Source organism: Ailuropoda melanoleuca, chromosome 14 (assembly GCF_002007445.2).
Source record: "Ailuropoda melanoleuca isolate Jingjing chromosome 14, ASM200744v2, whole genome shotgun sequence".
Taxonomy (NCBI): Eukaryota; Metazoa; Chordata; class Mammalia; order Carnivora; family Ursidae; genus Ailuropoda; species Ailuropoda melanoleuca.
The window spans coordinates 37,364,862-37,380,310 of record NC_048231.1 but is presented as its reverse complement, the minus strand read 5'-3'; the positions used below and the strand labels follow the sequence as shown (position 1 = coordinate 37,380,310).

Genomic DNA, 15,449 nt, shown 5'->3' with positions numbered 1-15,449 from the left:
CGTGGTGACCCTAAGGGTGGGAGTCTTCTAGCTCCTATCTATGCCTCCCACAGCTGTGTGTAGTGTCTGGTACCTGGATGCATTAACAAATGGGTTATTAATTAAAAGGATACGTCAGAAAAACTAACGCACTGCACAAATGCACAGCATTATTAGTCAATCAACAAACCTCAACTGTCTGCGAGAAGCCAGCCAGGCCCAGCGGGGAGGGCCGAGCCCAGAGCGTCAGGGGCTCCCAAGCAGCTGGGGCAGCTGCTCAGGTCGGCCTGACCTCACAGCTACTCTCTCAGACATTGAACAGGGACTTCCAAGTTCTCCAAAGTGACAGTAGTAAGTGCGGTTCAGGGAAGCCAGTGGGAGGGCTGGAGTGATTAGTCTCCTCAGAGTCACGTGATCCCACCTCAAGGACTTACGAGCCATCAGTTTTCTGGCCTGGGAAGTGGGAAGAGTGCACCCTGACTGTGGGATGGCACCCTCATGGCGCGCTGTGAGGATTAGACCCTGTGTGTGAGACACACAATAAGTGGTCAGTAAGCGCTAACTGAGAGATGGCCCGCTCCCTCCAGACGGAAGTACGCAAGCAGAGTCTGGGTGAGGCTGTGGGTGACACGATGGGAAGATCCTGGTTTGGGAGACGTTTAGGAGGAAGATTGCTCAGATCTCCTCTGGCGGAGGCTCCAGGGTTCTGCGATCTGAAGCTGGAGACAACTCTGTCTCCTGTCCCCCCGGTCATGAAGGTGAGCTCAGGAAAAGAGTCAGAGATGCAGAGGGACGTGGCCAAGCCCTCTGCTAGCGGGCAGGGCCCTAAGACGTGACCTCTGCTTTACCACTCTCCTCTACTGCTCCTTTCTGCTGTGCTGTTGGGTAAGGCCAGAGGACAGCAAATACAGCCAATATCCACAACAGCTTTTTATCTAGGTCTTAGCCTGGTGGAAGGTGGGGTTGGGTCATCCTATACTGGAGAGAGAGAGCGCACAGGAGTAAGCAGCCTAGCTGAATCAGCTAAAGAAATACAACTGTTTCACATCTTGACACAAGGAAATTGTGGCCAGCATCTGTACCCAGGCTCCTGGACTGGTTCTCTAAGCTTAGTTCCAGATCCTCAGAAAAAGGGCTGGAGGTTTTGTGACATATATGCACGGGAAGGAGCACAGTGACCTCGGGTTAAAATGCTCTTAAGATGACAGCACACTCATGGCAGCATAGAGACCAGAGGGAGGCAGCAGGCCCTGTCCCTTCCGCCACGGGAAGACCACACCAGAAGTTCTGCGTTCAAGTGTTTCCGTTTCTGCTGCTGTACTTTTAGTGGGTGTGACAAAACCAGAGCAGCCCAGAAGGAAGTTTTTCCAATGGAAGGAGGTCTGGAAACCATACTGTATCGAGAACGGCTGAGGGATCTTGAAGCAAGATGACAGAAGACTCCAGTGTATCACGACTGCTGTGAATAGTCTATTTTGGTAAATGTTCAGTGCACATTTCAGAAGACTGTATATTCTCCCGCTGTTGGCTGTAGTTTCCATAAATGTAAATTAGGTCAAGTTGGCTAATAATGCTATTCGAATTTTCTCTCTCTTTACTTTCTTTCTGCTTGTTCAGTCAGTTTGTTGGAGGTTATGAACTTCGGATGATTAGAACCTCCAACTCCGCTTGTGGATTTGTCCTTTTCTCCCTTTAGATCTGTCCGATTTTGCTTTATATGCTTGAAGATATATTATTAGATGCATACAGATATAGGATTTTAGGTCTTCCTTTTCAATCGACTCCTTTCATCATTGAAAAGGTCCTTCTTTACCTTTACTAATACTTCTTGTCTTAAAGCCTACCGTATATAACATTAATAGAGTCACACTAGCTCCTTCTGGTTTGTAGGCTGTCATTCCGGTGTTTGTAAGGTTTGCCTTTTTCCACTCTCCCATGTTCAGCCTGTGTCCTTATCAGCTTCATTTTTAAAATAATTCTCCAAGTTCTGGAAGGACTGATCTGGACAACTGCTGAAGGATACACTTACTGTATTTTATTTTATTTTAGACTGAAAGTGTTAGAGAGAGAAAGACAGCCCATGGGCGGGGGGAGAGGGGAAGGGGAGAGGGAGAGAGAGAATCCCAAGCAGGCTCCACACTCAGAGTGGAGCCTGACGCAGGGCTCAATCCCACGACCCTGAGATCATGACCTGAGCCGAAATCAAGAGTCGGATGCTTAACTGACTGAGCTACCCAGGTGCCCCAGGATAAACTTATTTTAAAAGGTCCTACTTTTGGGGCGCCTGGGTGGCACAGCAGTTAAGCGTCTGCCTTCGGCTCAGGGCGTGGTCCTGGCGTTATGGGATCGAGCCCCACATCAGGCTCCTCCGCTATGAGCCTGCTTCTTCCTCTCCCACTCCCCCTGCTTGTGTTCCCTCTCTCGCTGACTGTCTTCATCTCTGTCGAATAAATAAATAAAATCTTTAAAAAAAAAAAAAAAGAGGTCCTACTTTTTCTTGTTCAAGAGCCCACAGGCACCGTGTCTGCGGGAGGGGTGTAGGACTGAGCAACAGGGCCTTTCCTGTCTTCCAAGGAAAGGCCCTGCAACTTCAAACACTGTCTAGCATGCTTCTGAGGCCTCTGAGTACAGTAGTCAAGAGCCTCCTACAAAAAAAGAAGCTTAATGGTGGAAAACAATCTTCCTAACCCACACATTCACCTAGATCTAACACCCTTTGGGGCACCTGGGTGCTTCAGTTGGTCGAGCGTCTAACTCTTGATTTCGGCTCTGGTCATGGTCTCGGGTCATAAGATCAAGCCTTGTGTTGGGCTCCTCACTCAGCAGGGAGTCTGCTCGAGATTCTCTCTCCTCCCTCCTCCCCTACCCCTGTGCTCGCGCTCTCACACTCTCTCTCAAATAAATAAATAAATCTTAAAATAAAATAAACCCCTAGAACCCATTGGTTGGCGAAGGCTTTCTGAGGTCTCATCTCATCTGAGTCTCTACCCTTCAATGAAAGCACATCCTTCCCAGGATTCTTGCCAGGCAGCCAGCTAGCCTGTGGGCTTGCAAAGCAATGCAGTCCACCCTCCAACAGTGTGTGTGGAAGAACGTGCTTCCTGCCACGGAGTGCCTATCTTCTTCCTGGTAGTGTCCACACAGTATACCTAGCCTTGTCTCAAGGGTACAAAGAAAAGCATGCCTTCTCCTCCCCACACAGCCCGTCAGAGGTTTGAGGACTGTGGCCCTGCCCCCTTCAGTTTTCTTCCCTCCCAGTAAGTATTTCTTGTTCTCCCTTCAGCTGTTCCACAGGGCACGCTGCCTGCAGACCTCTCACCAGACCAGACACCCTTCCCCTTACAGATTCGGCGCTTGCGTTCGGTCCCAACGTCCTTGGTCTAGTCTGACCAGTGCGTAGCACAGCAGGACTATAATCTCCCTTCTGAACCTCTACTGTTAATTCTGCCTGAAAACTCACTAACATTTTTGGTGGCCATAATTCATTCTAAACTAAAAATCTTTTGACACTTTTTCACCTGTAATGTGAGATTCAGGTCAGCCCTTAGCTAATGACATTGCAATGTACTAGTCCTTTCCTCCAGACATCACCACCTGGCTTTACACCTACCTATTTAGCAAAATGGGGGTGATAATGCTTATACTGTTATCCTCTGAGAGACTGAAACAACAGACATGAAAAGTGCTCCATGAACCATAAAGCACATTAAATGTATAAGATATCCCGACTTGGTTATAAACCGAGGGATCTTAAAATGTTTGACCTTGCAGTCCATATAGACTGGAAAACAGATCTGTGAAAATCAATCTTTTCTCTTGAGGTCCACAGAAGCTACTGTGGACCAGGCTTCCTGCCACTTTCTCGGACGCCTTGGCTTACTAAGAACCCCTTGCATGTTGCTGTGCATGCATACACGTGTATGTGCACACGTATGCGTGTACGTATGTATGTATACTACGTATGTGTGCCGCTCCACTTGGGGAACAGTCTCAACCACATTCTAGGAGCCTGTCTCTGGAACATGCAAGTCCAGGTGGAAGGCTGTGCTGGTAACTTCTCTGTCGGACTCTGGGAGTCTCTCAGTTACAGTCAACACAGCCTCCGAATTTACCCAGGAGGCCACTGAGGACAGCCGCCAGTCCCTCCCGGCATGGGGAAAAGTCTCCTCCCACATGAGCCTTGGCATGTGTTTTCTGCGAGCGGGGCAGTGAGGCGCTGAGGCCCCGAGAACAAGGTGCATGTCGGCTGCAGGGACTCTGGTTCTCCGGTGCGTGTCATTTCCAGCACACAGTGTGCTCTGGAGGGCAACCATGAGGTGTGAAGGGTGGGGAGGCTTGTCACAATAAACGCAATAACTCAGGGAACACCCACTGTGATTCAGGAGCTGCACTAGGTAATGGACCTTATGTCCAAGGCCCGCAGCCGGGAGGTACTGCCTGCCGGTCCTCACCCATGGGTGTTAGGGAAACGTGTGCAATGCTTGCTTGTCACCATAACTGGAGTTATATATCCTGCAATAGATAGCACAGTGCACCTCTAGACGGCAGAGACAGAACCAATGAATTGGAAGAACAGGGAAGCAGCTTCCAGAAGATTTCTGGAAAAACCTTCCTATCGGTAAGGCTCATTGACAAGGGAAAGTGATGCCCCTGAAGGTACCAAGAGTTCCAGGTTGGACCTTTCATCAGGGGTCCTAAAGTGAGGCTGTCCCTTTCAGCCACAGGAATCTGAAACTTTTAACAGGGCCATTTTGGCCAAAGCAGAAACTCATTCAACAGGCAACATACTAAAAATAGAGTCCTAAGTTTTTGTTGTTTTCTAATTGCTAACATGCTGATTCTTACAGAGATAGCAACTAACCTGCTGCTGGATTTAGCAAGGCCTTGACCAATAAAGGGTGCCAGGAGGGGTTATTTGGGTAGAGTATTTTCATAAATGCTGAAACCACAGAACTGTTAATTTCACTGCTAAAAATGTCCTTGTCGATCTCTAAGAAGAGAGCTGGAGGCAGAGCCGTGAAGTGGTAACCAAAGTCACTGTGGTGAAGCTACACAGCACCTTCCTCCACGTCTCTGTTTCAGTCCGAGTCATGTCGGGTTTCTCTCAGTTATGTGTGCTCGGCTACTTCTGACACAGGTGGACTTATGTTTGCACAGAGACTTGCCAGGTACACTCACAAATGATCTAGACTGATTTGCCCAGGAGGTACCCTTAGGGACGGAAATGATCCCAGATTCTTCAAATCATCTTTTTTTTCTTTTAAGATTTATTTATTTCAGAGAGAGAGAGAGAGAGCACAAGTGGGGGGGGCAGAGGGAGAGGGAGAGAGAATCGCAAGCCGACTCCACACCCACCATGAAGCCCGACTCGGGGCTCGATCCCACGATCCTGAGATCATGACCTGGGCCGAAACAAGAATCGGATGCTCAACCAACTGAGCCACCCAGGTGCCCCCCAATCATCTTGATATTCTTTCCAAAATAAGACTTGGGGGCTGAGGAGTAAACATCACAGCATGTCACTTACGGCTGTGCAGGTGGAAAGACACTGACACAGCCCTGCAGTGTCGTTTTTGCACCTGTTTCCCGTCTATTGTTTTATTCTAATATGATAATAACACAGTGAGGCACACAGCATGTGGATTACTGTTCTCTGTAAGACTGATGTGAAAAATGAAGTTCAGAAAAGACAGTTTGCTCATACCTTGGAGTATGAGAAAATGCCGGTGAAATGTGAACCCAGATCTTCTGACTCCAGATCCTGACCTGATTTTTTCTTCTGACCTCTTTTCACTGTGTGTGTGTGTGTGTGCGTGTGTGTGCGCGTGCGTGTGCGTAGGCACACCCATGAGTCCAGCCTGCTGCTGCAGCGCTCACCTGCTGATCCTGAAGCTTGACCCCGACGACTCTGAAGGTGTTGCTGGCAGTGTTGTGGTAGATGTTGATCCGGCTGAATCCCTGCTGGCCGGGTTTGATCGGTACCCATTTCTTACTGGTGTCATCGTAGACCATCACGGAAGCCCGGGCTTGGCAGATACTCTGTTCACTGCAGACCAAGAGAAAAGTTAAGCGTCAGACTCAGCTATAAGGGATGGAAGAGGGCTTTCCCTTTTCTGACACAGAGGCCAACTGCTCCTTGATACAAAGAGTGTCCAACTGTCCCTGGAAAGGCTGATCTAGGAGGAGAGGAGTTTTCATTCTCCAAAGACCATGGGGAGTAGAGAGGAGGTTCTGTGCCAACATCCTCCATAGCTTAGAAAAAAACGCACAGCTTTCCTCTCAGGGAAAAAGTGCTCGAATGAGAAAGGAATTCCAATTCCAATTCGCCAACTGTCTGCAACGTTCTAGGCTCTGTGTTAAACAAGACACCACATCAAAGCATCTGAGTGTCATGACTCAGGACACAGCCATTCACTGCCCCCATTCTGTAGATGAGAAAAGAATGGCTCAGAGACTTGGAAAGATTTATGCAAATTCACACAGGTATTCAGGGATTACGTTTGGGATCTCCAACCAGTCCCGTCTGCCTCTAAAGCACATGACATAGATCAGATTCTTCACAACATCCAACGAGATGTTCTATTCACGAGAGTATGACCGGATAGCATCCTACAAGCTATGCAGACAACAAAATGCTTAGATGACCTACAGAACACAGTGATATAAATAAAACTAAATAGATGGCCGCACCCCACTTTGCCGAAGACGTTTCCCCAACAGCTTCACCTGTTCAGAATATGACAGAAAACCAGGGAAGAAACACTAGGAGCCCCGAGAGAGAGAAAAGGGTCATGACCAAGATCTGGGCGCTATAGCTCCTGCCAGGGTGTTCAGAGGCAGTCTCTTGGAGCCCACTGGCCTCTTCATTTGCGTATGAGCCAAATGACCTCGAACATGTAGCTTCTTAGTCTCTAGCATATTAGAATCCCCAAATTAAAAAGGGCATTACTTAGCAAAACACGGACTTTATAAGTCAGAGGGATCTGAGCTGAAATTCCAGCTCTACCACTTGCTGGCACGGGACCACGGAAGCCCTTGAGAGGATTCCGAGGAAGCAAATTGGGAAAGTACTGTGAGATGGACAACGTTTTCTAGAATCCCTGTGTGGCAGCCACTGAAGTGTGCCCTTCAGATCTCCTTCAGGAGAACCTGTTGTGGGAGCAGAGCTGACCACCGTCCCAGCTGCCGCCTCCCTGGTTGCCTGCCCTCCTGCCCCCTCCCCGGCCAGGCACGCACAGAGGCCATGCTTCTCTGGGCTGCTCTCTACCAATGACTAACATAGCAGGGCTGGTGGTGGCGGCTCAGTCCTTCCTGACATGTGGCTCTTCCACGGGGGAAACCTTCACTCGGGGCCCTGCATCAGCTGAGATGCCTCTTACTCAGCCCTTGCGCCCTTCCTCCTTCCACAGACGCCCTTCCTCCTTCCACAGACGGCAGACATGCCTCATGGCCTGAGGCTCCCCCTGCCTGCTCCCTCCATCCTTCACTGACGGTTCCCCATAAATCTCTTGCACACCATCATCTGAGGGGTCTTGGTGTCTGCTTCCTGGAACACCAAAAGTGACATGCCTGCTATAGGGAGGTGGGGCACGCCTGTCTCGTTCTCTGCAGGCCCAGAGCCTGGCACATAGTAGAGGTTTAATCGACGCTCACTGCAGAATCTCAGGGCCTAGAGATGACACTCTCATGTCCAACACAGCATGCCTTCTAAAGCAGCCCTTGTGCAGACGAAGCCTTCAACAGAAACTGCTTTCCAAAGCTGCCCATTTTGTTGAGACGTGGCTTCAGCTGTGAGGCCGTCCCCCCCCTAGTTCTGAGCAACACTGCAGTCACCGTCCTCCAGAGTTACAAAGGTGTTTTGGATAGACCATGACAGTCCACTGGACAACTGAAGAGACACCTGGTCCTCCCACCTGTTATCCATAGGACAAAGCTACAAGCCCCCTTGTCATTCCAGTCACTCCTCCAGTGAGTCCCGCTTCGCCATGTGTTCCCTTTGTGTCTGGGCCCTATGACTGGGTAGGATACTTTCATCTCAGTCCGAGTGAATCAAAATCATTTAGTGATGCAGAGACGAATATGACAGTTCCTGCCCTCAGAGAGCTCGCAGCTACCCCGAACATGAAACAACTCATCACACACTTCAGTGAACCTGGAGGGGCTGGGGAAGCCAGGAGACTTTCTGAAGAAAATGCTGTGCGTGCTTCAAAGAGCTTCAACCCCAGGCGAGCTGAGGAAGGGGATGTGGGATTCTTGGTGGGGGAGGCACATAGCTGGTGGAGGCAGGGAGGCCAGAACAGTGTGCTCTGCAAGGAACCGCAGCTCCCGGGGGCCGGCGTGTGCCTGGGGTCACCACACATCTCTTAGGGCAGTGCAGGAGACGGTGGAAGGGACCGGCGGAAGGGACCCTCTACTGTGCCTGCCCCTAGTAGGTGCTGCAACACCAGGAACTAACTTTCTTATCGTAATTATAGCCACGGCTCCTTGTTAACACTTCAGGTTCAAACTGAACTTGGAGTTAACCAAAAAACCCTATTCTTTTTTCCCCACTTGAATGGTGCTTGCTTGTCTTGGCTTATTTTATCACCACTAACAAAACCTAAATGCAAGAAAATACCCATTTCTTCTACTTAAGATACCTTTTGCTTATAACCCTTTGGGATTTTTGTTTTAATAAAATCTTGATTGCTGCCCAGCCTGGACACTGTCTCTGAGCTCCATCTAGACGACTGTCTTCTCTGTCTCTTCCCTGGACATAAAAACTCTGTACTATCCACAGGCATCATACACTTCATTTCTCCAAATCAGTTATCATTTGAGTGCAAATATTTTCTTTTTAAAAATATTAGTGAATGAACTATTTACGATAACGTAGATATAAAGTTTCCTTTACTAAATGAAAACAGACAACTCCTCCTTCCCCCCAGCAGGCCGCATATGATCTGCACCTTCGCCTGCATGGCGTCAGAGGCCCCAGCCCCCCGGCTCTGAGGAGCCCCAAAGTGCCTGAAGCCAGAGGCAAAGCTGAGGTCAGCTCTGAGGAGGGCTTCATCTCTGACAGGCTGTCTTTATGTGATCAAAATAAGCAGCCGACTAGTCGGGGGAAATCAGTCAAAATGCCATGTTTGGTTTGTTCTGTGTGGCGTTTCATTGCTGGGGTTGTGGACTTTCCCCCCTGGGGACCTAATGGGCTGCTCCGAGCAGGAGGAAACACCAGAGCCTCTCTCCCAGAAGAAGGCTCTCTTGGAACAAATGGTCCAATCCAACGGTTATCTGGGCTTCTGTACAGGTATTTGTGGGAACAGGAATTTATAAAAAAATTGAAGCCTGTCATTTCCCTCCAAGTGGCAGGTGAGATATTCAGGAAGCTTTGATGAGCCCTTTTGTCAGGAGCTTAGAGGAGAAAGACTGTGTGATTCTGGGCCTCAGTTTCCCCATCCGTCAAGGCTAATCTGACCTCGGGGGTCCCTCAGACAGTGGTGAGTACTTTCTTTTTTTTTTAAAGATTTTATTTATTTATTTGAGAGACAGCAAAAGAGAACAGAGCAGGAGGGAGGGGCAGAGAGAGAAGCAGGCTCCCCGCTGAGCAGGGAGCTTGACGAAGGACCCAGGATCATGACCTGAGGTGAAGGCAGACGTTTCACCGACTGAGCCACCCAGGCACCCCCGTACTTTCTAAGCGCAGCCGCGAACAAGGTCTTGTCACTGGTTCAGCACTTAACTCTTTTAGACCACGCATCAGAGAATGCTATTGAAAATCTGCTGAAATCCCTCACTTAAGAAGAAAAAGAGCAAGCCCCACCCCAGACTTTCTATATACAACCAGGGATCTTCCTGGACTTGACATAAAAAAACCACTCCCGTGTCTGGAGAGAAAACGAACAGGCAGGGGCAGCTTGTGGCACGGCCTGCAGTGCCGGCCGCCGGAAGTCCGCCTCACGCTCTTGCCCTATCGGTGCTTCTGGAAAAGCGCCGGATCTCTGCCCCAGCAGCTGTCAGACCTACGGACATGACGTGACTGGGAAGGAGGTTTCTGAACTCCTCTCAGGCTCACACGCTCCATCCCAGCCACATGCTGTCCAGGGCAGTCAACTGGGAACCTCCTTCCACCCTCTAAGTATCGTTCAGGGCTTTTTCAACAAATACTTAAAGGACAGTGTGTAAATTCACGTAAGGACGAAGGACGGAAAGCCAAAAAGGGAACAGAGGAGAACAGGGCTAACCACAGGCGCTTGCTGGAGAACTTGGTCTGGGGTTGGGCTGGGAACAGTCCGGCACTGAGACCCCTCCAGCAAGAGGCGGCTCCCGCAGCTCTGTGCTGTCCTGTGGCTCATCACAGCACTCTTCATTTGGTCCTGCTCCTCAGTATCTGTGTAAGCACCCCCTTCCCCACTAGCCTGTGAACTCCTTGAAGGCAGGCCCCTGCTGCTTTCCCCTCTGCAGCCCCAGTCCCTTGTATGTTGTAGACACTAGTGACTGTTTGTTGAATATACAGCTCTGAGTAAGTGCGTTTATGATTGTGAGCCCGTGGGAACATTCCATTTACAATCCTACTCCATTTATTCTCAGAAAGCAAGTAGCTGCCAAATGAAAGCATCTGTTACAGATTACCAACACTGTTCTGTCTCATGACGCCTGGCATCGGGGAGTCAGGAAGCTGCAGCTCCACGGTGGGCCGACCATGCCTGGTGCCGGCGAGGCAGCTGCCTCTGCAGGAGCCCCTTGGCCTCGCCCACCTGCCCGCCCAGGCCTGGGGAGACAAAAGGCTGTTCTGGGCTAGGGGGGGCTGCCCTTCCCGGCCCCTCTGGCCGAGGACCCGCATGCCCTGTTCTCAGATCTCTTCTGCAAAGTCGAGGACTGTACCTCCCTGTCCCCCAGCTCTGGCAAAGTCTCCCGCTCAGCCCAGTGCCCTGATGTGGTCGCCCCCTGCAGACTCATCACACTGTCCAACTCTGTCTCCCCAGCAGGACTGGGGACTGGGTTTGCCTGGGACTGAGGGGTTTCCTGGGAGGCAGGTTATTTGGTACAAAAACCTGGACAGTCCCAGGTAGACCAGGGTGAGCGGTCACCCTCCTGGGAGCATCTTCCTTATCTTTCACTCGATAGCCATCACAGGGTTAAGCACCTGGTAAACACCCACGAACGTGAGTTTGGCTGATGTGAGGCGGTGTGAGCGGGTGCCCACCGTCTACCCCCAGCTGTTCCCTCTGGCTCTCCCTTCTCTTTCATCAGGCTCCCGCCTGCCTGCTTCCCCCCTTTCCTCACCACTTGCTCATGCTCCAGGCCCCTTTGGAACCTGGCTTCTGTCCCCGATGTACACGTAAACAGATCCGCACGTCACTGACATGCACTCCCTGTGCAGGCGGCTGCTCCGCGGTTCTCAAACCTCTTGTCTCTTTCACCGAACAAATGCCGCGACAACGTCCATACTTTTGAAAATCTCTCCTGCCGCTGCCTCTGTCTACTCCCCACCTCCCATTTCTCTCTGGTGGCTCCTTGAAGGCTTCTTCGTTTGAGGTTTTCTACTCACCACTTACAGGAGGGGTGTTAAAGCGGGGCCACAGAAAGGCTTAATGAGACTAGAAGTCCCTGAAATTATTTGCAAGAGTGAGTGTTCGAGCTTTTCCTGAAGGCCTTTACCGTGTTCTCAAAGGGCCTTTGCTCCAAAACAGACCGTCAAACCACTTTAAATCTTGGCGCTTCCCAACGTGAACCACTTAGAGTCTCTTCTCTTCTCACTTTGCGCCATAGTTCTCAAAACCGTGTGCAGCATAAGAATCAGGGAAGGTGTTTATTCAAATGTCAATTCTCAGACCCCACTTCAGGAGATCTTCATGCGTGTCAACACCTGGAGCAGCACCTGCAGCCCTCCAGCACTGAAGACTAGGACACAATCCCTGCTCCTGGAAGTCATGTGGCCCTTCACAATCTGTGCCTTGCTCACCTTGTTCATGACCCACTGTCCCTATTCTCTTTGGCCTCCCTGCTCTAGCTCATGCTATTCCCTCGGCCTGGGATGCTTTTTCCAGCCTAGCTTACCAGTAATTCCGCCTCATCCTACAGACTTGAGATACGTGTTACTTCCGTTAGAAAGCTCTCCTGGAAGCTCCAGGCTGTTAGATGGTCCTTCTCTGAACCCAGCTGGGATATCCTGTGTCTTGGCACAGAACAGCTCTCACGGCAGGGGACTCCAACAGCCTTCTACCTCGGGTCCCTCTCCTGGGCATGAGTGCCACCAAGGCAAGGACCACTTCTTCAAGGCTTCCCTGTAGGGTGGTCCAAGGTGTAGACCACAGTTCCCGTCCTGTTTATCTTTGGTGTTCCGAGACAATAGGGCAAATTCTTTGTGCTCTCCGGGCCCTGGGCTGCACACACCATGCCTGGCACCAACTGCGAGGAAGGGCAGTCTGTCCGCACAGCCCAACTGGCAGCCTGGTGGTAAAGTCAGGTCTAACGGCAAAAGCATCCTCCTGATGCTGGGCCAGTTAGAATGACTTGCTGGTATTACTCAAGAGATTGAAGAAGAATGGAGTTCCCTCCTCCTACGATGCCTTCTCCCTCCTATGTCCACAGGTCTGCCCCTCACCTTTTCTTAAAGCTCAGGCCAAGTGCCACTGCCTTCAGCAAACATCTGGTTTGTACCCATTTACTTGGAACCTAAGGGAAAGGCACACTGCGAGCCTCTGGGGATGAACAGGACATGTCTCTGCCCTGAAGGAGATCACAGTCCAACAGGAAACACGAACAGTTACGAAATGGGCAACGCCCGTGCCATCACAGCGAAATCATGGGGTTCTGCGGGAGGAATTCTCTTCTGCAAAACAGAGCCAAGAAAACGTAGATATTTTTCTCTAGGCAGGCGCCCAATACCCAGTACAGTCCGTGTGCTCAACAAGTGTGTGCCTGCCCCTTACCTCCCTCGTTGGCCCTGTGTCCTCTCATCACTTTCAAGCTTTGGTGATAGCTATTTCGAGCTCATCCTCCTCCCAAGAAGGGGAGCCGCTGGAGGGCAGGCCCCAGTGTGAGCCATCAGCTCCCCCCACACCCTCCCCGATGTAGTCCGGTGCCACAGCCCTTGCGAGCCTGGGCTCAGCAGCTGCTAAGCGAACTAACAAGTGACAAGGGAACAGGGGAGGCCAGAGAGAAGTGGCCATAAATAAATGTTCCCAAAGCCAAGCAGAAACAGAGCCAGACTCTGAGGCGGCTGGTAAAGTCCTGACTTGTTTACTTTCAACATGCAAGCAATGAAAGTGAACTTGAAAAGCGGGCTGAGATCATGCGGAAGGAAGCCCCCCAGCTGGCAGCAGGGCAGCCGCCACGCGGGAGGTGGGGGCCACGGAAACCTGTCTGGGCGCTCCAGCGTGCGAGGCTATCCCCCAGCACCACGGCAAGGAGCAGTAGGGAGGGGACCGTCCTTCCTTCGCCACCCTCTCTCTGAAGCATGAAGTGCCCCTCCTGCCCGATGCGTAGGACCCCTTGCAGTCAGAGCCCGTGCGATGTCATGGGCTGCTCAACAACCCTCGTGAGCAAATGATCACATCTGTTCGCACGTTACAAGAAGCGATTTGTCCCCAACAGACTCCACTAGCTGGGACCGTGTCTTCCTCCCTTCTCTGGAGGCCTCTACTTCCGGCTTCTTGGGCCTCCCTCCCTGGGTGCTCCCACTCACCCTTCAACTCCGCCTCCATGAATACCCGCGGCACCCCTTCGCCCCTTGCCTACTGTGCTGGCTCCTCCGGGCCCCCGCCAGCGGAGCGCAGGCCCTCCACCCGCTCCACTCCAGTCACTCTCCAGGGCCACTGGTGACAGACTTGCCCTTGTTCTTGTCCTTTGTCCCCTTTCTGCAACTTTCCTTTGGCTCTTCTGACAGCGCTAGCTTGGTTCATCTCTAGACTGCCTCTTTTCTGACCCGTCTTTCCCAGTGAACAGGGGCAGAAAGAAAGTCAGGAAAAGTCTGGGTGGCTGGTGTGAGCCAGGGACCAGAGGTGTATCAAAAACCAGGCCGGGGCATCCCATCAACACTGTCCCTCATGGAGACAATGTGGGACGCGGAGGGAGCCCCGCATCAAAGTCCGAGCTCTGCCCGGGCCCGGCCTGTCATTAGTTAGCCACGTGGCTTCAGGAGAGCACATGCAAAGCTCTGCAAAATGAGGGACATGATCTTCCTTGACTGGGGTTGAAGTTTCTTGGAGCTTGGCTAAGTCTACGTAGATACACAGGAGCACAGATTTACTAACTATTTACTAACAGCTTACTAACAAGCTACCATCTCGATCGAGAAACGCTGGCTCTGGTAATGGCAGATTTGCACGAGTGGAGATGCAGGTGGAAAAGAGTATGAAGTGACTCTGTACCACACGCAGAGCTGTCACTACCTCTTACTCTGTCAGTCTCTACAGAGAAAACCAAGGTCTCCAGCAGGCTCTTCACTGTGACCTGGAGAATCACCTCGGGTGTCCAAGGGGACTTGGGCTGTTGGGTTCTGTCTTGTGCAGTTTTCCAGAGCTTGGGCTCATCCCCTGGAGGGGCAGGTGCAGAGCCCACCAGCCAGGCCTTGATGCCCGGGGCAGCCCAAATGCCAGGCCCTGCTCTGCCGGGACTGTCCTCCAGCCTGTCCTCTGGGTTACCTCCTGGGAGAGTGATCCCTCCCCACTGAGAAGAGGCCGCTTCACTTTCCCTTACACTACTACTCACTGTACTGAAGGTCTGCTGGTTCACTCTCTCCCCCGCGAGGATCTTCTTTTTCTGGTTTGCTTTAAAAACACTGTTCATCTCTGTAGCCCCAGTACCTGTGGCCAGTGATTGCTCAGTAAATACCTTCGGATACATGTCTGCCTTAGCATTTGCCTACACACGATGTCCCAATTCAGTGACAGAAGAACACAGGGACTTGGAATCACAGCTTTGTCAGAGCTGAGAAATAATCACAAGTGCTTTATTTAGAGGAGGAAACAGGCCTGGAGAAGGAGAGTATGTTTTCCAGGGTCCTGTGGTGTGATGTGGATGGGCCGTGTCTAGACCACAGATGTTCCTTTCTGCCATACAACAGGGCTTTTCTGCTTTACTTAGTAAAGCATTTTTGCCACATGTGACTTGTCGCGTATGTTTTGTTTTTCCCTGAACCATCTGATAGTTGCAGATATCATGATACTTCAATCCAAAGGTTTTTAGCACACGTTTCTTTAAAATAAGGACATTTTAATGTATAACTTAAATACCATTACTACATCTAAGAAAATACTTTACTAGCAGCTAATACAGAGCCAATGTTAAAGTTATCCAATTTTCCCCCAAATGCTTTGATTTTTATGGACCCAGGATCTACTCATGCATTGTATTTGGTTGGGCTGTTTGCTTACTCTCTCTTAAGCTAGAATATTAGGCCATTTTTTGTTTTTCATCAATGTTGACTTTTTTGTGTCAAGAGTTCAGGCCAATTGCCTTGTAGGCTGTCCACATTCTAGACTATT

General features: G+C 50.8%; 1 protein-coding gene across 3 annotated transcripts in view; it reads right to left on the bottom strand.

Moving 5' to 3' along the window:
* EVL (Enah/Vasp-like) overlaps positions 1–15,449 on the bottom strand; it is a 107,815-nt gene that overhangs the window by 49,782 nt on the left and 42,584 nt on the right. For all 3 annotated transcript variants that reach the window (XM_034642917.1, XM_034642915.1, XM_034642916.1), the window contains exon 2: positions 5,857–6,025. In XM_034642917.1, the coding sequence (XP_034498808.1) occupies positions 5,857–6,025 (169 nt within the window). The remainder of the gene's footprint in view (positions 1–5,856; positions 6,026–15,449) is intronic.